At 45.7% G+C, this 26,924-nt stretch overlaps 1 protein-coding gene across 1 annotated transcript; it reads right to left on the minus strand.

Annotated features, from left to right (window-relative positions):
• Nucleotides 1–1,006: 1,006 nt before the first annotated feature.
• On the minus strand, nucleotides 1,007–24,667 carry LOC144103523 (endothelin-converting enzyme homolog). The gene is made up of 6 exons (XM_077636221.1): nucleotides 24,519–24,667; nucleotides 22,513–22,571; nucleotides 20,861–20,912; nucleotides 6,278–6,345; nucleotides 2,299–2,414; nucleotides 1,007–1,075 (listed from the first exon to the last, which is right to left on the minus strand). The coding sequence occupies exons 1-6, from the start codon at nucleotides 24,665–24,667 to the stop codon at nucleotides 1,007–1,009; spliced, it is 513 nt and encodes a 170-aa protein (XP_077492347.1).
• Nucleotides 24,668–26,924: the final 2,257 nt, after the last annotated feature.

Raw genomic sequence — 26,924 nt, forward strand, 5'->3', positions numbered from 1 at the left:
TTATTTTAAAAAATTTGCTTCTTCAGTTTTAAATATTCGTCAGTGTAAAAATTCAGATCCCCCCGCGCTGCTCTTGCGTTTTTTGAGAGTCACATTAACTTCAACTCATAAATAAAACAGTTGTGTAATGCCCTCTGCATAGTTCTATGATGGCTAGGTCTGCCGCTAATCACAGGCAATGAGGAATGGTCTGCCATGAACAATTCCAATGGCAGCGTAGGTGGCTAGCTCGCTTCAAATAAAGAACCATACCTCGAGGCAAAAGATGGGCCTTGATTGCCAAATTGCCCACTCAGTTGGTTAAAGATGCACCGCTGCAATCTAAGGAGTGTAAAACACCTGCATGATATGACTCGATATTGTTTAAGGGATCTGCGCAAACATGTGCCTCTTCTGTTTTAAATGGTGCATTTGGCCGCGAACTTCTGGCCGAACAATCGAAGATGTGAGGGTGGCAAGTTTCTGTTCGCAACTTGTGGTCATTTGAAAAGAAACAGGAAAAGAGGAATTTCACGATTAAGCAAGGTAATTACGAAGGTGTGCCATTCAAAAGTATGATGAAGACGGCCAGTGGCGCTTCCTCAGAGGCGTGCGATAACCGTTGTAGCCGTCGTAAGAGTTGCCGCACTTCCTCCAAATATTTAAATTGTCTTTTAGGCCGCCACTAACGTTAAAAGCGTGCGCTGCCATATGAAAGCTCAGAAGACTTGCCGGGCCGAGTGACAGAACAAAGAAGTATCGCGTTCTACGATCCCAGGTAGCCTCCTTAGTTAACTTTATTGGCATCGCGGCACATGGTATGTAAAATTCTATATATAGAGCGGTTAAGCAAGATAATACTTATCTTAACGAATCGCTGCTAAGGATATTTTTGACGTGCTGCGACAACAGCGAAGAAGACGCACAGCTAAGAGGTTATCGTTAGCGAGGCAACAAGCAGCAAAGAATATATCCATTCTTCGCCCAGAAACATTTAGATTCCTTTCTAACGCGCAAACTAGACGGGTTAGGAACGAATCAGAGTGGGTACACGAGGGTGATCCCTGAACTTCGTAGTGTTAGTGGCGTTGATAACCTGTAAATGGTCCCATAACAACATTATGCTTAAGAGCACCGAGTACTCACACCGAATACGACCTCTTTTCGAACTAAACAGAAATGGCTACTGCCTTTGACGCCTCCGTTCCAGGAAAAAAGAGGTCGAACTGAATACAAATAACTGAATCGGAAAGAAATAGTACAGTGGAAGAACCGAAATGAATGAATGAAGTCCAATATATAGCTTGCCATGTTCATATTGCGGGCACCCGGATTATAAAGTATTTGAAATCCGGAGAGAGAATTTTCTTAAAATACGAAATGCACTTTACATGAAGGTATTGCTGCATCAAGGTTTACTTAGGATGCGTTTTTAAAAGATATAAAATTTCTACGTTTCAATCTCTACAAGAAAACAATGGTCGAATAGAGGTCATGTAGTGCTGGCAAGGGCATGAGATAAAGCGGCTTGAAATGCTCATTTTAACAAATCATTAATGCGACGCCCTATTGAAGAGATATGATTAGCAAGCTGATGAGTGGCAAAGAACAAATTTCAGACAAGAAAGACATTATCACCTTGGCTATCTAATATGTACAAATAGTCGACCAGAAAAGAGACTGAAATACCTCTAAAACAATAAAGTAATAGGAACAAGAGTGAAGCTATATTAAGCGATTACTAACGGAAAAACATTGTGCTGCAATAAACAAGGTTCTCATTTGTTAGCAGAAGCTTCCATTCAACTAGAGCGACATATTAAAACAGAAATTTCGCAGTGTGACACAAAGTGAACACCACGAACGAACAAGAGTTAGAGAAATTTTTATTAGTCTTATTCGGGGCTGCTTCTAGGAGTTCCATACGTTGCGGGACAAAGTGGTTCACGCGTACGCCAGTGAGCCGTCTTTGTTCCGCAGCCTAGTCTCACTTGTAAACCTAGGTACTTTTTGACAAGACAAGTTTAGCCACATTCTGGCATTGTACATACTTTATATTCCCTGAATTGCGCCTATGTTCGGCAGAGGGATAGTGTCTAGTTAGCGGATTCGCATTTTATAGATTCTTTCCCATGCATAATCAGGAATACTCCTGTATTGATACAGAAAGGCAGTGACCCGAGCTGTATACCTAACCGCATCGTATTGCACGGGATAAAATTTGGGCCTGTACGTATGAGAGCTCTAAAAGGATGTACATGGTGGCCATACTGCTGGGTTAAAGTGCCAGAGAAAAGAAAAGAATGGTCATAGACTCACCTTTTCCGTGGTCTTCCAGTACAGGTCATAGAAGCACTCGGCCCTCTTGTTACATTCAGTGAAAGAGCAACTGTCGAACAGGTCACACGGGGTACCTCCATAGTATCTGCATTTACCTTCACAGTATAACGCGAAATGAAAATATCACAAATTGTACTACATCCGATTACAGTGAGCGTATTTTTTTCTCTTAAGCGCGGACACCTACGCTCTGACGCCTCTTCAGTTGTAAATTACGTGAATTCTTTATCCTTTGTTACACAAGGTAGCTAGTGTTGACGTCGAAATCGCCGCGGCGTTAGTTAGAGATACTATAGTCATTCATTATTATGTAAGAAAACACCTAAAACGCCGAGTTTAGTCAGGTACAAAATACATCGCACATGGTTGGGACTAACATGCACTAGGATTTATCATTTTTTCCAATGACCCCTAAAATATTTGTGCTCAAATATATAGTTCAAATTTACAGATTTTCGAACGATCTTGATTGAACCTGGAATTAGAACTCTAGCGTGCAGTCACCACTGCTCTTTCTTTTCTAGGAAAACTAACTTTAAAGCAAAGAAGTATATACCAGGTACCGAGGCGGTAGCTTAGTGATTTTAGCATCCGCCGCGCATGCGTGAGGTGCGAGGTTCGATCCCAGCGCCTCCGGCTACCCACCGGTGATACAATGAGTACAAGCTTTCCTTTGGTTCCTTTGATTAAAAAGTTCGCAAGCGTGACGCGGCTGGCTCACGCGGAAAAATGTGCGTCTTGTGCAACCCAATCTCGAACACTTCACAGAGCAGAGGATGGCTGTTTTCTAGTGAGCACGAGAAAGCCACGCCATTAGCAGTGGTTACGGGTAAGGATTCACTGCATTCAAATAAACTTGATTGGTTTTGAGATCAGTAGCCTTTTTCGTCCCTTAGAAAAATTTCTCTAAAATTTATAATCTCGTGTTTCATCAACTGCTTTACTTTTCGCTCGGAAAAAACCTCCTAATGCTGTAGCCATGACTAATTAGAGCCGACAATTAAGCAAATAATGCTACACAGAAACGATGATAAATATTAGACATAAGGGTCAGTACATAATTATCACTGACCCTTACCCGCTGTTATTATTAAAATTATGTGAGAACTATTGTCTGCAAACCATTCTCTGCGATCAATAGGCACTAAACAGATGAATAATCAGCTGTCAGAAAAAAAGCGAATTTTTGGAAAATTCTGATCAAATTGGCCTTTCTTTTTGCGCATCCTCAAATTTTCTATTAGCACCCAGCCTACTGGCCACAATATTTTCAAATATTCGTTGAGTCTTTACGGCACATTCAAAAACATTGCACAGACCCTGCGCTCAAGATTTTTGGTAACATATTGTCCTCATTACGTGTTTCTGTACTGCATGGATGCTTCTATATAGTTGCCTGATAACTGCTCTCACCTGACTGAAGAAGAGTGGAGTCACTGAAGAAGAGAAAAGATGTGCTTATACCAGAATGAGGGTTATAAAATATCTCATCAAACACAAAATAAAGCCTTAAAAACACGATACTCTGCTTCTGAAAGACGCAGTAAGTAGTTAAAATGTTAACTAATAATCCACAACACCACTAAACTTTTCGCTTTCACCAAAGAGAAATATTATTTTCCGAATGGGAACTCTAATCGCAGGGTATTTTCGGCTGCCAAGGCGAGGAAATGTCTACTACCCTTGTCCAAACCAGGTGCCAGAAGCACAATTTCATTGCATTTGAAATATCATGCGTGGCTTTTATTTCTGTTATGACAAAAAGCTAATAATTACCGCAATCTTTTATGCCAATAGAAAAAACATTCGCGGAGGTTCACACGGACCACATTGCATAATTAAAAAGCAAAAAAATATAGGCAACAAGACACAACTCTTTGTAAAGTATGTACAGCAAAGATATTCCGGAGACTGAGCTTTTATTGTGCATACAATTTTTCTCTCAGGACGCAATGCTCAATAATTTCAATATCACTACCACAGCATGGTAACCGAATGATGCTTTTAGTTGTATATGTAAAACACTATAATGGAACATTTCTTTTTTCATCAAGAATTATCTGGACCTAAATGTATTTCAGGAATATTTAAAAGCAAATCGGTGAGGTTATATGTTTTAATCTCCGTTAAAGTTCACTTTCTTTGAATTTTACGATGTTCGGATTATATCAGCCCTGAACTAAAATAATCTCAACGGTCTAGAAGTTCAGGTTTTGTAAGCTGGTAGTTAAGAGGACAGAACAAAAGTGAAAAAAATTTCTGCCTGAAGTTCTAATCTCTTCTTAGCCCGTTATTGTTCTTACAGCGCCCCGCACTGGTATGCATAGTTTTCAAAAATTCTTGCGATTCTGTTACTCCAAATTGTAAAAGTCCAAAATGTTTCTGAATGCTTCCGCAAGAATCGCTTGCATGCAATTACCGAGAAAAAAATTCAGGTTATACAAAATGTTATTTTTCCTTCCACAAGGATATAAACTAGCGACTTCGCAAAAGCAACTATTGCTTTTCATCTGATACACATATTTTTATACAACAAACTACACAGTTTTTGGCAAAACTTAGTGTCATCCCTTTATGTCGACCCATTATCTCATCTCAAATAAAATTTTATTGAAAACAAAAATAAAAATGAAACCTCAATTGCCTTTCTTATCTTAGCAGATATATTATAAATATTCATTAGTCTACACAGCGATCATTTGAATTAATAAAACATAAGAAGCGGATGCTTTTTATTACATATAATATGGTTTTCAAGATAATGAACGCGTAGCAGGGGTGAACAATAGATCTTTTTGGGAGATTAAATTTCAAATTTTCTTTTCTTATGGAATCCTTCAGCTAGCGTAGTGCAGGATTGATCGGATATTAGCAGGCATGCAGGGCCTTTGTCTAGCGTGCTTACTGCCGATAACTAGAAAATATAGGATATACTTAACTGCAGAAGTCAATTTCGTTACTATAAGCCAATCTTACTTTAGGTACTCATAAATGTGATGTTCTTAGGCTGCCATACTATGGAAGTGACCTGCAACAGGGACCTATAGGTGGCCTATATGGCTTTCGCTCTTTTAACGGGATAGTTTTCAAGACATTGTTTCGGTGGTAGCATTTCGTGGTTGTCAAGCACAGTGCATTCAAACTTTAAAGGTCTTTATTTTGCTGGTTGTTTCTTTTATTTCAGTACGAAAGTATTTACTCTGCTCGAAATAATCAAAGTTTTTCTCTCACCTTAAACTATTACTTGTACTCAGGATGTTTCAATAATTGGATTTTATTGCGTTTATTTTAGGCTGTGGCATATAGTTTCAGTATTTATAACCTACATTTTGGACGACTTTCTTGACACAGTTAAAAATACTAGCTTCCTTACTGACATATGACTCAGATAAATGAGATATTCTGCAACAATAATTCCGCCACAAGCAAGGACGAATGCAATAAGATATTAAGCCGCTGAATTCGCCTACCCTTAAAGTTTTCTGACTATTCCATAGTAGTTTTCTTTTTCCTTGCGCTTAAAAATGGCGGGAACAATTTTTTGCGTAGAGTAATGGATAGCGATCTGCCGCGAGGAGTGGTATACGGTATACTAGTAAAGTATCTCAGGATAGCAATCTTCAATTCCTTGACACCGTTGTTAAGAATAATTAGCAAGCTGAATAATTAAAACAACATTTTTATGTTCTAATGCTATTCATTGACATTCCCTCTGTGCTCTCTTTTATTGTATTGAAGCGTATTTAAATCTACTGATACAAAAATAGCAAAAATAAGGAAAGCCTTTGTTTAATAGTATACATTAACACTGCTCATGCAGGAGTAAATGCGTCTCTTATCAGAATTTCAGTAGCTTTATTTACAGCTTATATCTTCTCATGCTCTGGTTGTGAGTTAAATATTTAGTTTAAGCCAGTTTTACAGTAGACGATTTTGAGCGTTGTCGCGAGGCTTTTACCTTCTGTGTGGAAATCGTGCAGCAGTTGGTGGGCAAAAGTTACTCCGAAGCCGCCGTAGTTTAAAGACCTGTAATGTACACAGACTTAACTTTGCACCTGTGATGCTTTTAGTTGCACAAAATTGATAAATCGGCATCAGAATACAGTGTAGTTGTGAATGAAAGGTGGCAAAAACGTCACTGGTTTGAAGTAGAGCGTGTTGTACTGTCAAAAATATTTGCGGCTCATTGTAAAAGCTGATCATGCGGAAGGAAGCTCAAAATAGCACAGTTAGGACAACGACTTATACCCCAGTCGGCAACGAACAAAACATTCATTAAAAAATTAGTTTACATAATGGCGCCCTCTTCCGTTGATTTGAGGACGTACTATGCAAAGGAACGGCCGACAAGAAGGCATGTCGCCGCTGGAGTGAAATTAACCTGTTTTCATCATGCTAATATGCGAGGCAAAATAAACTCAAAAGCAGCAGTTCGGCGGTTTCCATCGACATTTGAACCACAATAATACACGAATGTTCCGAAAAGGCGCATCAGCTGAGCCCCGCGATGAGTTTATATATTATATGGACGTGAGCGAGCATGATTATCTCAGGGTGGTATTGAAGGAAAGGAGCATTAAAATGCTTGATTCAGAATGGCTCATTCGCGATTCACAAAAAGGTTGCTGGTTGCCTCGACTTCACTGCTTAAACAAGTCTTCGAATTCGTGTCTGCTATGAATAGTGTGTCCTCACAGTGAGGTGAAAATCTCGCGAAGTCAGAGTTAGCAGTGAGCGCTGGAAAGCCCAAAAGGACAACGATTTATATCAGGAAGCGTTGCTCTGAATATTTAAGAAACGCGTGCTCTTGAAGGTGATTCCTGCGTGTGTCCTTTTCACTTGTGTTGACGCGCATGCTTCATACTGTGCATCTTTCTGGGCGGTGCAATTCTTAACGTTTAGTTATCACGTCATTAAAGATGAGAGATGTCCGCCTGGACAAAATCTGGTTGCCTGTAACACCACCTGTGTGCGACTGAGTGTCCGCTGCCCTCTGCGCCACCCTTTAACGAGGACGGCTGATGAGGGCAAAGAACTTCACCGAAGCCGAGTGGTTCAAAAGAGCGTCCCAGCACTGAGTGAAGCACGGCAGGTGAGAGCCAGGAAGCGAAGACAAATGTTTAACTTCATTCGCGGATAATCCTTGCATGTCGACCAGCGTTCCCCATTAATATTCTCTTCTTCAATTTAACTGCACTGAATCCTTCTAACTGCCTCGGCTTTTTATCGACACTGAGGACAAATATGTGACACCTTTCCTATCTGTAATTTGGGTGAGATCATGTGTGACGTCATAATGATGAGGAATTGCAAGTAAACAGCATTCCGTCTTTCCTGATATTTTGATTTTGGTGAGTAGTGATTTTGGTGGGTAAGAGCCGCTATGTGTAGCGGTTTCCTGTATATATACAGATCAACCATGGAATCACTCTTTCGATATCTCTAAAGCTTGCGCGCACTTGCTTCCAGTTTTCTTTCTCTTAAGTCTTTAGAACGAGCAGTTTGGGCATATAATCCGTGTTTCGATATTCTATACGGGGTGTTTCTTCACTTTCAAAAACGTTCGAAAATAGGCTTTTTCGGTCAAAATATAGTTTTTGCGGCATAATAATACCAGTCTTAGCGGACCCCAGAAATTAGGTGAACCGTGTTAAGTAGTCAGCTGGTTACCTACTATTTATTGCTTAACTTTTTAATCTATACAGTTAGGCGCCTGGTTGCAAATAGAGATTTCTAGCCGGTCGTTTGTAGTAGCTATATCAGGTTTTAGAATTTCCTAAACGCGATTTCCCTTGGTGCTGTGGCGCCACAAAATTTGGCTTTTTCGACTGGTGACATGCACTCGAAAGGTTGCTTTGCCGCCATGCTTTCGAAAGCACATGTATTTTCGCACGATGCGGCCAAACTTTGTCAAGCCACAGCAACGAGGGAAATCGCGGGTAATACTATGCAGCAAAAGCCATATTTTTACCCTTAAAAGCCTATTTTCGATACTTTTTGTAAGTGTTCGCTGAAACCCTCGATATTAGGGCGATGTACGCGCTGAAACAATTCTTTGGTATGAGGAAAACTGCACCATCGCGAAGAAAGGACAATTACGTCGAGAAATAGGGCTTGACTACAACGAAAAGCATCTACCTGAGCTTCTGAAAATCATAATGTGCCGTGACGTGCATCCAGGATTAACGGCATGCAGGACGACCCACAAATTCGCACAGCGGGAGGCCACATTATTGTGCCATAGAAACGGTGCGCCAAACGTGAAACGGCTGAAGAATGTACCGATCTTGCAACCTTCGTCGTCATGAGCCAATGTTCACGCGACGTCACCTTGGCATGGAATTGCTGACTGAACACCAAGCGATCCTAGACTTCTGATTCGAGCTGATTACGCTTTCCGCAGACAACGCCATACCATGGAAGGCAACCTTAGAGTATCACGCAGCCTAGAGTTTCCTTGGGCGAGCAGAAAATGAAGCTGCAGCATTCCCTTCGTGCTGGTTTATGCCTAAAATTAAACACTGCTTCCTTTCACTTCTCAGCTCTTACGATACGCTTTTGTTCGTTTAGCGCCAAGAGCTGTGCCGTAACGCGTAAGGAAGGTACCTCACTTTTAAGAGGGGGACGTGTGGTTAACGGGAGACCAGCGGGAATTTTGCTCTCCTTAGCGTCACTTCGCATCTGACTCCGTCAGTGGGTGTCGCTTGATGCGGATTTCTTTGGCCGGAGAGGTATTTCTCAAGAAAGTTGCTGCGGCCCGCACGGCAGCACCAGAACCTGTAGCAGTTGCGCGAAAGAGGTGAGTGCTCGAAGCAGATGCCACAATGGCAGCACCGTCAGCGGCCGCCTTACGAACGCCGTAAACCCTACAGCTAAGACCAAGAGGGCACGAGATATCGAACCCAAAACTGGAAACTTGCACAGAGCCATTAAATTTCAACATGAGTCACTGGTTTGGCTAAGTTTAGGTCACTCGAACGGATTTTTCGCGATGTTTTAAACTGTATAGGGCGAATTCTTCAGCTTTGATTAGGCGCTAAACCTCAAGTTACCGTTTTGGCCTATTTTTCCCATTAAATACGCATATGTTTATCAGCTGATAATCAAAGTAGAATATGCGCACCCTTAAATGCCGAAGCACAAAATGCCATTCATACACAGTTGGAATCGCCTTCCTTGTGCTGTTACCGAAAATGCGAATGTCATTGCTTTTCGCGCAGCTGTCACTAAACATCTTTGAGTGTATTTTTGTACTCGTTTTTCGTTTTGTTTATTTTTTATTTTTAAACTTATTTACTGCCTTACTGGGCTCCTGCTAATTTCGTAACCTGATATCGTGTTACTCAGTCATGAATATTTAGTGTATAATGATCATTGAGTTTTGTGTTATTTTTTGCTGCCGTTTTTCGTGTTCCTTGGTTGACCCAACTCCCCTCTCTTCCTTCTTAATTGTTTGGAGTATTTGCTTTTGGCCTGCCGCAGTGATGTGAATCCAGTTGCCTTATTGCAAATATTTCTAATTAAAGCTTTAGTTATGCCTCTCGGCGTTAAGGACGTAAGGCTCACTCCCAACGAAGACACTAGTATTAGTGTAATTAGGAACGTCTTGCAATGCACTGCGTCGAGAACAACCAGCGGTACAGTCCAGGTATAAACAAGAGGCAGCGGTCAGTCCAGACCACGCACGAGGGACGGAGCGTTCGGCGCTTCTCGTCGTCTTCTTCGTTAAGCGCCAGCCTCTGAAAATTCCAAAGCCGAAGGCCAGTCTTACAATTCCACTTGGGCGAAAGGGCGCCATCATGGCGGCCTAGGGCGATGTGACGACAGCTGGGTCGTAGTATGGTTTGAGGCGGGTCGTGTGGACAATGGCGCCACCTTGGCGGCGATGATCAGGGGATGGCGTAAGGGGTACAATAAAGTAAATTACGGAGGATGTCTGCTGAATAATACGGTAGGGTCCGTGGTATTTGCTAACAAGATTGGAGGAAAGGCCGGGACCTGAGGAGGGTACCCAGAGCCAGACCAAAGAGTCAGGAAGGTAAACGAGAGGAAGCGCAGTGGGATAACGGGTGCTTTTGTGCTGCTGCTGGACGTGAGAAGTGAAGGACCGGGCAAGCTGTCGGCATTCTTCGGCTTAAGTTGCGCCTTGAGAAAGAGTTGTAAATTCGGAAGCATCAGGGCGGTAAGGTAGAATGGTGTCCATTGTGCAAGAAGGCTCACGGCCGTACAGGAGAAAGTACGGAGAAAACCCGGTGGTGGCTTGAACAGTGGAGTTATAAGCGTATGTGACAAAATGAAGAACGCGGTCCCAGCTACAATGGTCGGAACCAACATGCATGGCCAGCATGTCGCCGAGGGTGCGGTTAATACGCTCAACCATGCCTTTTGTTTTGGGATGGTAGGCGGAGCTGGTGCGGTGAACGATGTTCCATTCCTGCAGGAGAGCTTCTACAACTTCAGAAAGGAAGGCTGGACATCTATCACTGAGCAGCTCTTTGGGCGCACCATGGCGAAGAATGATGCCATGGAGAATGAAGGATGCAATGTCGTGGGCTGTAGAGGATGGTAAAGGCGACGTTTCAGCGTAGCGTGCAAGGTGGTCGATGGCAACGATGATCCAGCGGTTCCGGGTTGATGTGCTGGGAAGAGGGTCGTAGATGTCGATGCCAACACGCTCGAAGGAGTGCGCTGGGCTAGGCAGCGACTGCATAAGAGCATCGTGTTGGAGAGGTGGATGTTTTTGTCGACGGCATGCGGTGCAGGACTGAATAAAATGGCGGACATAACGGGCCATCCTACGCCAGTAGTAATGCTGTTGTAGATGGGTGAACATCTTCAAGGATTCGGCATGGGCTCACTGGAGATCGTTGTGGTAGTAAGAGGAAATGAAGGAGTGCAGATGTGTCGGAATGACGAGAAGCCACTTGCGACAATCCGAGAAGTAGTTCCGGCGTTCAGAAAGATCGTCTCGGATAGCGAAATTGTGGGAATGACGACGGAGAGCACGGGAAGGGGGTCGATACGATTGGCCAGATAAGAGATCTAAGAGGCAAGTGATCCATGGGTCTTTGCGTTGCGCGGAAGCCATATCAGCGGACTCACACGTCAAAGAAGGCAGTGCGGATATAAAAGGCACTGCCTGAGATGGTAGAGGGGAACGCGAGAGGGCATCAGGATCGGCATGGTTGCGGCCGGAAGATAGATAACGCGAATGTCGTACTCTTGGAGTCGCAGAGCACAGTGCGCCAGTAGACCAGAGGAACCCTTCAAAGAGGACAACCAGCAGAGGGCGTGGTGATCGGTGACAACGTCAAAAGGGCTCCCGTACAGGCAGGGGCGAAATTTGACAATCGCCCAAAGGATGGCTAAACAGTCCTTCTCGGTAACAGAATAGTTGGCTTCAGCATTTGTGAGTGTCCGGTTAGCGTAAGCGACAACGTATTCGTCAAAGCCTTGCTTGTGCTGAGCGAGTACTGCACCGAGACTGACGACGCTGGCATCGGTGTGTAGTTCCGTGGGGGAACAAGGGCCGACGTGACGCAGAATTGGTGGAGTGGTCAAGAGGCGACGGAGTGTCGTAAACGATTCATCACAGGCTGGCGACCAGGCCGAAAGGTCATGGCTGGAAAGGAGCTTGGTCAGGTGGTCGATGACAGTGCCTTAATTGCGGACAAAGCGGCGGAAGTAGGAGCAGAGCCCGACGAGGCTGCGGAGGTTTTTTACAGAAGTGGGCTTCGGAAATTCTGCCACAGCTCGCAACTTGGCCTGTCCGGGAGAACGCCATCCTTCGACACCACATGTCCGAGAACAGTGAGCTGCCGAGTTCCGAAGCCGCACTTTTTCAAATTGAGTTGGAGGCCAGCGTCGGCCAGGGTGCGAAAAACAGTCTCAAGGCGCTGGAGGTGAGACGAAAAGTCCGGGGAAAAGATCACAACGTCATGTAGGTAACAAAAGCATGTGTGCCAGTTGAGCCCTCGGAGTATGTTGTGCATCATGCGGTCGAATGTGCGGGTGTATTGCAGAGGCCGAAGGGCATGACATTAAATTCATAGAGCCCGTAGGGTGTGACGAATGCAGTTTTTGGGCGATCGGCCTCCGCCATCGGCACCTGCCAGTACCGGACCGCAAGTCCTATGAAGAAAAGAACTCGGCGCCCTGCAGGCAGTCGAGGGCATCGTAGATTCGAAGGAGAGGGTAATCTTTGTGGCGTGTAATCTTGTTCAGACGAAGATAGTCTACGCAGAACCGGAACGAACCGTCTTTGTTTTTACCAGGACCACTGGCGATGCCCACGGGCTGTGCGACGGCTGTATCACGTGGCGCTTGATCATGTCGGTCACCTGCTCGTCAATGAAGCGGCGCTCAGCGGCTGACATGCGGCACGGGCGTTGGCGCAAAGAGGCATGGTGGTGATGGTAGTGGTTTATTTAAAATAACATAAAAGGAAGGTAAAAGATTTTTGCTAGCCCCGGCATCTGCCATCACGTGCGGCGGCACCTGAGCTGGGGCAGCGGAAAGAAAGGATAGCAGGCAGGTGGGAGAAATGAAATAAAAGAGGTGAGGGGACAGAAGAAAGACATGGAGGGAGGTAAATAGTACACTACATAAAATAGATATACACTGCATAAAAACATAAAAGTGAACACTATAAATGCAAAATAAATATACTATATACATAATTTGCACAAACAGTCAAAAAGCCAGTTGTCTTCGCGGCGCGCGTGTGCTGATGACGGGAAACTCGGCAGTCAATGGTCACACGCGCGCCGCACTTTGCACGCAACAGCTGGTCTGGGGCGCCCAGCTGTTAGAGCGTCCGAGGTAGCACACACGAAGCGTTCAGTCACAGCACTGTACTACCTGGCGCAGAACAGGCGGGACGTCAAGCCCGCCTGTTCGAGAAATACACACAGGCTCACCAAGGTTCGCTCGCGGGTGCGCGCACTGCCTTGCGGCAAGAGGCATGGGTTCCAGTGTCAATAGATTGGGTAACGGTGGTAGCGCGGCCCAAGGAAGGTTGCTGGTATTCAAACGAAGCTTGAAAACGGTGCAGAACGGCGACAAGCTGGTCTCGTTAGGTAGAGGTCACGGCGGCGTCGAAGGAACGTTGAAAAATATCGACAGAAGACTGATTGGTAATGGGAACAGGCGTAATGGCGCTGACGTGAAGGCCGGCCGTGCTATTGACGAGGGGCTATGCTGAGGCGAGATCGAGAAAGGCAACACTAACAAGCGATTGACCACGCAGTAAAGTGGTAGGGTAGGGGAACGGGTTGGCCCATAAATAGCGCTGGAGCCACGAAAAATTCTCAACACGGCATGAGACAGCAAAACAGACATCTTGTCAGCGCATCGTAAAGAGGGGGTATAAGTGACATTAGTGAAAGTTGCATCTGCGAGAGCACCACAAGAAAGAGGCTCCAGCAATGAAGAGGAAGGCAGAACGTCTGTGTCCTCTGAGACGACCACAGTAGTGGCAGCAGCACCGGGTACGTCCAAGGGGGCGTCACTGCAGGGCGAAAAGTCAAGCTGAGCACGGGCGCAGTCAATAACGGCCTGATGTGAGAAGAGGAAGTCCCAACCAAGGATAACTTCGTGAAAGGAGCGGGCGAGGACGATGAACTCGATTGTGTAGGGAACGTTCCCGATGAGCAGGCGGGCGGTGCAGGCGGCTAACGGTCCAGTGTCCTGAGCGCTGGCCGTGCGGAGAGAAACGGGAGGAAAGGCGTCGTCACTTTTTTTAGTTTGTGGCAGAGGGTGTGGCTGAGAACGGAAACGGCTGCGCCAATGTCAACAAGTGCTTCAACGACGACTCCCTCAAAGAATACGGTAATAATATTCGCAGGAACAGAAACAGGTCTTGAGTCGCTGATGATGCAGTTCTTGCCTCCGGAACTGCGGCCGTTAGTTTTCCGCGTGGATGGCGGGTTGGAGCGGCGGAGCATCGAAGAACGGGAACGGCGGCCAGGAGACGGCGAGCGGTGGTAGCGGAGATGGCAACTAGGCGGAGAAGTATCCGGAGGCGGCTCGTGTGAAGCAGGCGAGGACGACAGCAGAAGGTCCTACGTTGGCTCACACCTATAATCGTAGGGACGGTGGTCACGATTGCGACACAAACGAGCCACGTGGCCACGTAGAGTAGGCGTAGCAAATACGGTGGTTGTCTTGTGTGCGCCAGGGTTTGTGTGGCTGAGGCTGTGATCGGGGGCGGGCAACCGGACGGTAAGGTGGGGTTGCAGGCGGCTGGAGTTCTAACTGCCGGGTAGGTGGCTTGTAGAGAAAATCAGCAGGTGAGGGCCGCGACCGCACCACGGCATCGGCGTACGTCATAGGAGCCGCGATCAGGGGAGGTTGAGGAGGTGCTTGCAAGACTTCAGCGACTTGCTCCTCGATGACTCGCTGTAGGTTGGGAGTGAGCGACAGCGCAGGCGTAGGCGGTCAGGTGGACAAAGATAGCTGGCATGCGACTTCCTCACGTACAAACTGCTGGATGCGCTGGGGTAGCGACTGTTGGTCCACAGCACCGTCCCCTGGTAGAGTCAAGCTGGAAAGTGTGGCCTCCTGAAAGCCTGCACGCCGGGTAGAAAGGCGCTGTTTGCACAGCTCATCGAAGCTTTGGCAGTAACCGATGACACCGGAGGCAGTCTGGGGATCCTTGGCGACGAACATCTGGAAGTCATCATCATCAATGCCTTTCATAATATGTCTGATCTTGTCGGCTTCGCTCATAGAAGGGTTGGCACGCTTGCAGAGGTCGACTACATCTTCTATATAGCTGGTGAAGTTTTCACCGGTTTGCTGAGCCCGATTTCACAAGCGTTGCTCGGCGCAAAGCTTACGCACTGCAAGACAACAAAATACTTCTCTCAGACTGATTTTCAGAGCTGCCCAGTTTGAGATGTCCGCCTCGTGGTTTCCAAACCAGAGATAGCCTACGTCGCTCAAATAAAAGATAATGTTGGTGAGTTGGACGCAATCGTCCCACTTATTTTATGCACTTACACGTTCATAGGAGGCCAACCAATCCTCCACATCCGTGTCATCTGTGGCGCTGAAGATGGCCGGGCCAAGCTGCCGCGCGCCGCCGAAACAGAAGACAGCCGACGGAAGCGGTGAAGCGTTTTGGTTGACGGTCTCAGGCATTGGAGAGGTGGTAGACAATGCGCGGGTGCGAAGCTCCAGGGCGAGGAGATCGTTAGAACCTCCTCCACTTGTAATAAGGGACGTCCTACAATGCACTGCGTCGATAACAACCAGCGGTACAGTCCAGGTACAGACAAGAGGATGCAGTCAGTCTAGAGCACGCACGAGGGACGGTGCGTTTGGCGCTCGAGCTTCGGAGCGTTCGGCGCTTCTAGACGAAGAAGACGACGCCAGCCTCTGAAGATTCCAAAGCCGAGGGCCAGTCTTACACTATGTCACATATATTAAGGAGCCTAAATTAAATTTTAAAGGAAAGAGGTGTGAAGAAGACGACGTGGGTAAACTGAAGAATAAAGAAGAGGAAGAAGAAGCATTGGGTGAAGTGGAGAGAGACGATTGGTGGAGAAGAGAAGACGACGACAAGGCTTACGTGGACTAACACCGAGGCTATAAAAGGGCGAGTGAGAGCGAGACAAGGGGGGGGGGAACAGCAGAGAAGCGGAGGCTTCTGCAGGACAGGGACACATCGGCTGGAAGAGAGCGACACCGGCTACTGCTCCGGTGAGCTCGCGTTCTACGACATCGCATCGTGGACTTCGTGCCATGCCTGAGCACGTTCCGGGGAGTCAACAGAGGACGCTACCACCTGCTACGGCCAGGGGTGTCTCCAGCGCTGTTGCCACCCATCCGGGTGGTGCCCCAACGCCAACAACATCGGCATCACCTCCATGGGCGCTTGGACCGGGAGCTTGTACGACATAGCCAGCGACGCCGCCAGCGACGCCAGCCCAAGCACGTCGAACACCGCCAGCAACGCCAGCCCAAGCACGCCGAACGCCACCTCGACGCCGGCTACGGGATCCATACAACGCCGCAGCCGCACCGAACCAACCCTGAGCACGAGCGCCGACCACGAATAGAAGAACGCTAGTAGTAGAGGCTGGTAGCAGTGTACCCGAGTCGTGTGTATTTATAGCCTTTGTATGTTGTGTTGGTTTTGTTAGTTTTGTGTTCTAGTGTTTGTGTCACGTAGGGTGTATTAAAGTGCGTTTGTGTGGGTACACCCGTCGCCTAGTCCATTCTTTCAGTCCGAGTGTTCTCCGGAGAGATTCGTGACAAAGATAAGTGGTGAGCTTGTGCCAGGATTAATTTCCTTTTTTCATTTTGCTTTGTCCCGGATCTTTCCGATCTCTCAAATGCAGAAAGGATAAATTTGGCAAGAATGTTAGAATTGGCGCTCAAGCTAGGGTTAAGCAAGGAAGAGGCGATGCATCTCTATGAGGAGGAGGGAAAGAGGCTGAGAGAGGAAAGGGCGTAAGCACGCGCAGATGCTCGTGAAACGGAAGAGTGCAAGGCGAAAAGAGCTCGCGAGGCAGAAGACCGAGAAGCTAGAAGAGCCCGCGAGGCAGAACAGGAGAATAGAAGGATAGAACGGGAAAAGGAGTTTGTTTTGTGGAAACAGGCGCATGTCGCGGGAGGATATGACGATATCACGGACAATGATCAGCGTTACTTGGCGGGTACAGAATCTCCCAGACCGGCCAGAGTTTGCCCAAGAAAGCTGATGGCTCCTCTCGATGACAAGACAGATGATTTGGATGCTTATCTGCAACGATTCGAGCGGATCGCTTTGGGGCAATGATGGGAGCGCAGTGAATGGGCCACGGCATTGAGCATGTGTTTAGTCGGAGAGGCGCTGAATGTGTTTGGAAGGATGCCTCCTGCTGATTCCATGGACTACGAGAAAGTCAAAAAGGCACTCCTCCAAAGATTCAGACTTACAGCAGAGGCTTTTCGTGAGAGATTTCGCACCGCGAAACCTGAGGATTCAGAAACAGCGAAGCAGTTTTCCTGCAGGCTGTCCAACTACTTTGATAGGTGGCTTGATATGTCAGGCACAGAAGAGTTTTGAAGGCGTGCGTGACAAGCCGGTCACAGAGCAATTTTTAGCGTGTTGCAGCTCAAAGCTGGCGCTTTTCCTAAAAGAAGGGAAGTTCTGTTCACTGGAAGAGTTCGCCGACACTGCAGGCCAATTCCTCGAGGCTCAAGGGCTAAGAAATTTAACTAAGGCAAAGGAGCAAACCCAAAAGACCCTAGAGACAGATGCGGCAAAACCAAGAGTATATGGCGGTGCATCTAAGGCGCCAGTAAGGTGTTTTCTCTGCGGCAAGGTCGGACACCGTGCAGCTGACTGTCGAACTACTAGCGCTGCCCAAAAAACACAGGTTGTGTGTCAAGGTTGTAAGAGGAGGGGTCATACTCTGGATGAGTGCCGATACAGAACGCAGGACCGAGCTGCATGCGTTGTCGACTCTAGGGTAGAACTTGTCACGCCACCCGAGGTTCCACAGCAGAAAGGAGAGCAAACGCCGCTGGAAAATGAGGCAGTGAGTCGAACACCCAAGTCGAAAGCAGCAATGCCACTTGTGGTTGGGCAAATAGGGGACCGTCCTATATTGCTGCTTAGAGACAGCGGAACCAGCACAGTTTTAGTGCGGAGAAGCCTGATGAAGGACGAAGATCTTACAGGGGAATCGTCGGCCGTCACTCTTGTAGATAGCACAGTAAGGTATCTTCCTGAAGCCAGGATTCTAGTGTCCACCCCATATTATACTGGGCAGGTAGTGGCAAAATGCGTAGGCCAACCCATCTACGATCTCATCTTGGGGAACATTACGGGTGCAAGAGGTGTCGAAAACCCCGATCCCGAGTGGAGAATGCTCGACGTTGAAGAACATCCTAAGGAGGAAAGGCCTGCGACAGCTCAGACGGGTGCAGTCAGTTTCTCGACGGCAGTGGAAACAAGAGCTCAAACGAAAGCCCGAGCAACACAGCGTCCGCTCTCTACGCCTGTTACGATGTGCCTGAGCGTAACACCGGGCGAAATTGCAATTAGGCAAAAAGAATACCCGAGCTTGAAGAGCTGCTCCAAAGAGTCGGGGAATAGGTGAAAAGAAAGAAGAGTCGGACGTCCTTCGAATATCAATTGGTAAATGGGCTTTTGCACAGGATTGCATATTTAGTTCAGGAAGGCGGGTCCAACAGCTGGTGTTACCAAGAGATATGCGAGAGACCGTGCTACGCTAAGGACATGACGCCATTATGGCCGGACACCAGGGTGTTCAAAAAACGGTGTCTAGGATCACCAAAGAGTTCTTTTGGCCGGGTGTTCAGAGTGACGTTAAGCGCTTTGTTCGCTCATGTGACGTGTTCCAGCGCACAGTTCCGAAGAAAACAGTCGGTCCCGTACCTCTGGGCAAGATGCCAGCCATTGACCTCCCATTTCAAAGAGTGGCTATTGACATTGTGGGGGTGGGATAAGGTACAAATAAACCCCAATTTCAATGAAGACAGAGCATAACGTTGGGGAGGACTTCATGCGTAGAGCCAACTGAACAGCTCTAGGTATCTCTGGGATGTATATTGTTGTTGTTGCTGTGTTAATGTATCTCTGAGATAATCTGGTTGTTGTTGCTGCTGTTGTTGGTGCTATGGGATCATACAAGAGAGGGTGTTGTGGACACAAACATGCTTATTAAGGACTCTGTATGGACAGCGGCAGTGGTGTGTTAGTGTTCTGAAAACGCTATTTTTTGTGCTGTGTTAGTGGTGTGCGTTTGGTGTGTGCTGGACATCTGTGGTGTGGTGTGTGCTGGGTTCAGAGTCGCCACGGAAGATAGTCGGTTGGCTGGATGGCTTGGAGATGATGATGACGTGAGTAGTTTTTCATGGAAAAGCTTTTGAGAGAGGGGGCCCCTGTCACATATATTAAAGACCCTAAATTAAATTTTAAAGGAAAGAGGTGTGAAGACGACGTGAATAAACTGAAGAATAAATAATAATAAGAAGAAGCATTCGGTGAGGTGGAGAGAGATGATTGGTGTAGAAGCATTCGGTGGGGTGGAGAGAGATGATTGGTGGAGAAGAGAAGACGACAAGGCTTACGTAGACTAACACCAAGGCTATAAAAGGGCGAGTGAGAGCGAGGCACGGGGGGGGGAACAGCAGAGAAGCGGAGGCTCCGGCAGGTCAGGGACACATCGGCTGGAAGAGAACGATGCCGGCTACTGCTCCGGTGAGCTCGCGTTCTACGAGATCGCATCCTGGACTTCCTGCCGTGCCTGAGCACGTTCCGGGGAGTCAGCAGAGGACGCTACCACCTGCCACGGCCAGGCGTGTCTCCAGCGCTGTTGCCACCCATCTGGGTGGTGCCCCCACGTCAACGACACCGGCATCACCTCCACGGGCGCTTGGACCGGGAGCTTGTACGACGCAGCCAGCGACGCCAGCCCAAGCGCGTCGAACGCCGCCAGCAACGTCCGCCCAAGCACGCCGAACGCCGCCTCGACGCCGGCTACGGGATCCATACAAAGCCGCAGCCGCACCGAACCTACCGTGAGCACGAACGCCGACCACGAATAGTAGAACGCTAGTAGTGGACGCTGGTAGCAGTGTGCCTGGGTCGTGTGCATTTATAGCCTTTTTGTGTTGTGTTAGTTTTGTCAGTTTTGTGTTCTAGTGTGTTTGTCACGTAGGGTGTAAATAATGTGCGTTTGTGTGGGTACATCCGTCGCCTAGTCCATTCTTTCAGTCCGAGTGTTCTCCGGAGACATCCGTGACACACTAGTATAAGTAGTAGTAGACGCAGGAGTAGAATTAGTGGTATTTTTTGTAGTAGAGCGGAAAGTAAAGGAAAGTGAAAATTAAGTCGATGCGGCGAACGTAACTGCGGCACTGAACGATCGGGAGTCCCAAGAAGCGTAATGGAATGTAATGAGGTAGCATGCCGAACTCGAGGCTGTAGGCATAAACAATGTTTCATTTCCCGAAGAAACAACAGTGCGACGCCGTCGGTGATCAAGATGTGCCGCGTAATAACGAAAACTCTGTTTAGGTAACGCGATACAGGTAATGTAAGGGTGGCCTGAAATACTCCACTGATAAATTGTTCTCTACTTTCTGTGTTCATGAAATGTAACGAGGCTAGAGATTGTGTTATCATTGATTTATGGCAAATACTGGAAGCGCAGTGGCTTTTAATCTGTCCCCATGCATTGAGTTGAAATGTAAAAACTTTGAATACATCAGAATATTGAAGCAGTGCTTTAGCGGCAAGGTCCCATGTTACATCCTTTGTTTAAGAGAGGTTCGTATATTCATAATGTCTAGATTTCTAAGTGCATGATTGCTTCGCTACTCTCTTATCCAGCAAAAGCGATCACGCAATGAGTCCTGTAGAAGGCGCAGCACTCTCTTGCGCAGAAATGAGACAAATTATTCCTATAATCTAGTTTTCTTGATACATGACGCGTAGTATCCGCCAAATATATCACATTGTGCTACAGTGAAACATGTAACGAAAGCTTTAAATTGAACTTATCTCATTTGTAAAGCTTACCTTGGGAGTCCATGACTATAGAAAGGTGCCTGGAATAATTCCATTGGAAAATCTGCAAGTTATTAGCGTATATGCGTTGTGCATTTAGAAAAGAGGCGAAAGGATTAAGGTTACTTAGCAGTTTTGCTCAATCTTTAAAAAGCCTACCATGTACCGGGATGAATTTAGACAGCATTCAAGCAAAAAAAACTTTAATTAATTGTGCACAATATTTGGACGATTACTACGTGAAAGTTACTAAATATGCACTATTAAAATAGGAAAGCATAATCCAGCTGAGAATGAAATTATCTCCGAAACTGATCAGATTGTACTAACAGCCTTAAATTCTACAGGTGGCAGGACGGATAACTGGGGCATGAAAATGAAACTTCGACAAATAAATCTTCGCGTCTCGAGGAAAAACGTGCACTTCAGTTTGCATATGTCATTGAGGACAGTCATGCAGTAAGGTTAATGAATTCAAATATTTAAGAGTGACCACGGCAAGTCATTTCAACTGGAACACACATTGTCTCCTCATTAGCCTTCCGAAAAGAGTGTACTACGTCATAAGCTTAAAGACGTGGCATCTCAATTTAAATACCTGGCATATCCTTCTGTGATATATCCTAAACTAGAACATGCTTGTTTCATCTGAGACCCCTTAACCAGAAACCATATTGACATATTAAAAAGAATAAAGCGCCAAACCGTTCGCTTCATACACTCTGCGTAAGGTCACACTTTTTTTGTATACGCTATAATGACATTTAATCAAATTGATACCCTCCATTCGAGATGCCGGTTGTTACGCCTAAAGTTTCAGTACCAAATATTAAACCGTAAACTAGTCTGGACCCCAACGTAAATTTAATGCCCCTTAATATAAGGCAAACAAGACATGTTCATCTCTTTCTTTAACGCTCTACTTCGCAAGCACAAGCGCATTCCAATATTTCCTTTGTCCTAAAACAGAAACTGATTAGAACAACTTAAACGATAAATATCTTGTATCTTTCAGCATGATTGAGGCGTATATTCTAAACTCCAAGGAGAGATGTCCAAAACATGTTTGCCTTTGATTATTTTTATTTTGGAATTTTGAGCGTTCATATTATTGTGTATGCTTAATTGACAAACTATTTTTGTTTCCGTTTTTTCTGTGCTGATAGCTGTTTCTTCAACGTTTCGTATTACCCCATTATCTTAGATACTCAATAAATTCTACTCCTACGCTATTCCACTTCCTGTGCAACAGTTTTTCATGTGTTTGCTCTAAAAGTGTTCTCTTTTATATTACAAGTATGTCCCTCCTGCTTGTGCACGGGCCTGCAGTATTTCTTAAATAAATGTATAAATATGACCGGAGACAGCAGAAGGGATTGACCGCACGGGAATGCAGCTGTTGCCTTCATCTTAGACAGCACCAGATCCCAATTGTTTAGCTTTAGTTATGGTTTAGATCATCGTCATCATCGTCGCCGTCTTCGTGAACCCTTATCACTCAGGACTGCAGGCCATACCTTCTTCAGTGCAAACAATTTGACCACACTTACATTTTCTGTTCAATTCATGACACGGAAAATGGAACTGCATGACATTATTCATTTGTGCGAAATTAAAAGCACCGGAACAGCAGCTATTAGATGATCTACACAAAAACTTCTCACCTAATTTTCGCTTCGAGTTGCAATAGAAACAATCCTCGAGATTTTTCCGGACGACCGATCTAAATTAAAGAGAAGAGAATAAAGTGGGCCGTCATTATTTTTGCGAACAGAAAACAGAGATCACCTCGTCCAATATAGATATGGCTTCTCGCTGTGAAACGAGAAAATAAGAAACTGTCAGCCGCTGTTTCAGAGCGATCTCTAGCAAAACGTAGTTGCGAAGGCCGTTGAGATTGGCCTGTGATCAACACAATCCTAGTTGCCGAATAAATGTTGTCTAGTTACTCGAGCCGGAGTTTCCTACTGGATAGCCAACCTCTGATGCATTATTATCACTGTTTCTTGCTCTGGGCAGTGTCAATCGCACCAGGCATATTTTATATTTAGGCATGAAGCTTGGTTTATGTTTTATTCTCGTTTGACGTCTGAAAGTGGCAGATGCAATGAGAGACTCCGTAGTCAAGGGATTCGGAAATTTCTACCATCTGGGGTTCATTACGTGCTCTGACCTCGTAGAGTACACGGACCTCTAGAATTTCGCCTCCATCGAAATTCGACCACGGCGGCCGCGAATGAACCCACGTCTTTCAGGTGATTTATGCATGAAGCATCGCTATTTATGCTTCATATCAAAGTGTTAAAGCTGTTTTCGGAGGGCTGATTTCTCAGCTTAATGTTTAATTGTTTTTCCATAGCTATAGTTGACTACATTGTGTACCTAATCAAATCAAATCTAATCAAAAGAAGTTTTATTTCATAATTCAAGGAAAATTTGTACAAAATATTTGGACCAATAGCCTACATGGCTAGTGTCAGGTCCAATACAAACAAGACATTTAGGCAACCGCATAAATATGTAAAGCAAAAAAACCAAAAAATTAAAACGGAGAAATAAGACACCAAAAGCATCCAGTGTCTGATAAGATGCAAAACAAGGCATTTGAGAAAAGGTAAAAGGAAGCACACCATCATTTCAGCAAACTATACGCGGGGAAATCAGACAAAATGCAAACGCAGAAACACAAAACAGAAATCACATCATTATTTGATTATGCAAGGAATATAATTTCGAAGTCAAATTCGTGGAGCTTTCCGTACGCGCTGTTCGGCTTTGCGCATATTAATTCTTCCTGAGTCATCATTTCACTCTGTGACAAGCGAGTATATGAGTTCCCTTACATGACTTACATCTGTTTAAGGCCAGCGCTACTTGGTTCGCATATTTTGAGGCATCTTTGACAAAAATCAGTGCCTTTTTCCCTGCATGTTGACACTTCCATTCTTGAACCTTTTGTTTGGTTTCTGATAGCAAAGCAACAGCAGAGATTATAACCTCCGGTAAGACCTTGACTAGCTTGTTGATCCATGAAAGAATGACATCACAGAATGTCGGAGACAATGCGAGAAGCATTTTGAACAAAAATTCCGAAAAAAATTATTACTTAAAAACTTAATGATCTCCACACAATGAGCTTTCTTAAATATGAAGAAACTCATAAAAATTTATGAAACAGGATAGATATGCGCATACGAGACGGAAATACTTTACAATGCAGCAGGCATAATAGACATAGGCGATGAGAGCGTAAAGTTCGCGTCGTGTATAACAAGGGGCAGAGGTTGTAAGAGTTACCAAGTGCCAATTATGAAGGAGTGTCGAATTTAATAAAACAGGAGCGCTCAGTGAGTACAGCAGAAATATCTTGGTTGGACACTGCAATGGCCCAAGTGTTCCATGCCGAGGTAACAAGAGAACACTTGTTCTCTTACCTTGGATATCGCCGCCGTGCTGTATAGCTACAAGTCAAGTGTGAAGAAAGGGAAAAGTAATCAAGCACTGAAACTTCGCACTAGGTTGACTTTATAAAACTGCTCACCATCAGCAATACAACTAGACGACAACTAAATGCGAAAAGTGGCTTTCGTTCCCATCGAGCTGGGAAAACCATTCGGTTAGTAACAATGTTTAATGGCTACTCTGATGAATCTTCATTTTGTTTACTCACATGCCATCTTCGATTTCTCCTTCCAGCAGATTCATCAGGTTATTCAAGCGTACGTTGTTGTTTATCTTCTCCAATACCTCTAGAAAGGAACTATTGAGTGAAAGGTCTGGTACCTGTTGGACAGCAAAACGGTAGTTGCACTGTCCCATTTTATAATCAGCAGTGCGCAGTGGCAGCCGGAATTCACAATAAGATGTAACTAGACATCAACCGCAGATCTCTCAAATCAGTATGCAGCACGCTATCGAAAAGCTTTAGTGATCAGTTTACGACCCGCTGATATTTAACAGGTAGAACTTAGCAGGTTAATTGGTTTTTTTGTATATTTTCTGCCACCTAGAGTAGTCCCGGCTCGGCTTCCATTAATCCCTATGTAACAAAAACAAAGTTGCGACTTCTATGAGAGAAAACACAAAATACGCAACGACACCGCAAGAGAACCATTCTCAGTTCTGTATGATTTCCCCGCATGTCGTGTTTCCAACTGACCGCATAATAGCTGCTACTTGAATTAAGGCCCTGCCTGAAGAAGGATGGATAGCTCGGTGAGTTTGTAACTTTTCGTTGTGGATGGTAAAGCGCAAAACATACGAAAGAACGATGGCTCTTTCTTTTGTTCTTTGGTATCCTGCGCGCTGTACCACCCACAATGGCCCTGCCTGAGCATTTATGAACACTTGGTGGTCTCAATTCGGCGAAACATAGAGTCTTAAAGTTTCCCTGAATACATTTGAAAAGGAAACGTTTCTGTGTAGATCCGTTACACAGTAGGCTAGTGTGAATTCTACAGGAAGGTGCCAAAACGCCCTTTCTTTATTCTGTGTTTTTCAGTGCAATCGTTAGTGTGGACAGGCAGTGGGAACTCTATGCTTTAATCCAACATATATCAAGCATCTCTTTATAATTCTACCAGTTTCTTTAGTGGCTGGTAAAAAAATTTAAGTACGGCCAAAAATAAAAGCAGACATTCTTTTTAATTCGGAACGCATTTGTGGGAAATGCAGAATATAGTCAATTAGGCACAACGTGCGAAATTCCAAAGAAGCCGAAGAATAAAAATCGCGCGACCTCATTATATTCAAATTGACATGACCAGGTTACCATGCACAACATATGCTACACGATCATAACATACTCACGTGTTGGAAAGGGCGTCCAAGATTGGTCATGTTAAATAAACTGCTCGAATACCCAAACTTTGTTGTGAACTCTTCTAGCTGCAACACAGAGTAGGAGCACATGCATGAGGTAATTTTAAATTAAATTTCAGAGGCGTTAAGCGTATGTAATTCATCAGATTATGATATTTATTTAGCATAATGGTTGCAGCGAAGAAAAGTAGTAATGTGCCTCACGTCCACAAAAACCTGCTTCTTTTCAAAGTTTTTAATGTATAATGCTTTAATTGCTTCATGCTAGGAAATTGAAATACTAGAGTTATTTTTGACGTTGAGAAAAATTATGCAGTGCGCGGATGCTTTCCAACGAACCAATCTGTATGTTCGCTTTGACACAAGGCATCAACTACCGCCCCACAAGCGTACATCTCTTGAAAAAATGACATATGGTTGAGCTCGGTTGGGCAAAATACGAAATATTGTAACGGAAAACAGGGAGACAGGTCGCTAACCAGCAGAATACAGCAAGCAGCCAGCCAGCCAGCGAGAGACACTTCAACGTCTTCGAAGACACTTCAGCGCCACCTGAGAACACCAGGTGGCATTACTCCCCCTCCAAAAAAAAGAAAAGCAAAAGCGGGGTTGCAGTATGGGCAGTGGAAAGAGAAAAAAAAACAGCACAAGCACACAAAAATGTACAAGGGAGGTGGGCGAAGGTGTCCCACGCGAAAACTAGCAGAACACTGAGCGTACTATCCATTACCGCGTGAAGTAGGGTTTCATGCGGACAACGTGCACAACTTCAGAGCGGGGTGGACGACGCTGAGGCTGCACAGTCCCGTCAGGAAGAACTTCGTAGGTCACTTCGGTGACGCGGCGCAAAACTCGGTACGGTCCAAAGTAACGGCACATCAGTTTTTCAGACAAGCCTGGGCGGCGTACCGGGGTCCACACCCAAACTTGGTCTCCCGGATGGTATTCGACGTGCCGATGACGGAGGTTGTAGCGGCGTGCATCCGTGCCCTGCTGCCGCTGAATGTGAAGACGGGCAAGTTGACGTGCTTCCTCGGCGCGCTGAGCGAACTGCTCGGCGTCTGGCGTGAGTGGGTGGTCATCAGTGCTGCATGGAAGCATTGCATCCAGCATCGTCTGAACGTCACGTCCGTAGACCAGACGAAATGGTGTAAATCGGGTCGTCTCCTGGGTGGCCGTGTTGTAAGCGTATGTGACGTACGGGAGAATCTCGTCCCAGGTTTTGTGCTGCGAGTCTATGTACATTGCGATCATG

This window comes from Amblyomma americanum, chromosome 9, assembly GCF_052857255.1.
Source record: "Amblyomma americanum isolate KBUSLIRL-KWMA chromosome 9, ASM5285725v1, whole genome shotgun sequence".
In the NCBI taxonomy this organism is placed as follows: Eukaryota; Metazoa; Arthropoda; class Arachnida; order Ixodida; family Ixodidae; genus Amblyomma; species Amblyomma americanum.

Coding starts and splice junctions, on each gene's coding strand:
- LOC144103523 (XM_077636221.1), bottom strand. CDS start 24,667: ATGGGACAGTGCAACTACCGTTTTGCTGTCCAACAGGTACCAGACCTT. Junction 20,913..22,512: donor CAACTCGAAGCGAAAATTAG/GTGAGAAGTTTT, acceptor AATAACTTGCAG/ATTTTCCAATGGAATTATTC. Junction 6,346..20,860: donor TATAGTCATGGACTCCCAAG/GTAAGCTTTACA, acceptor TGTACATTACAG/GTCTTTAAACTACGGCGGCT.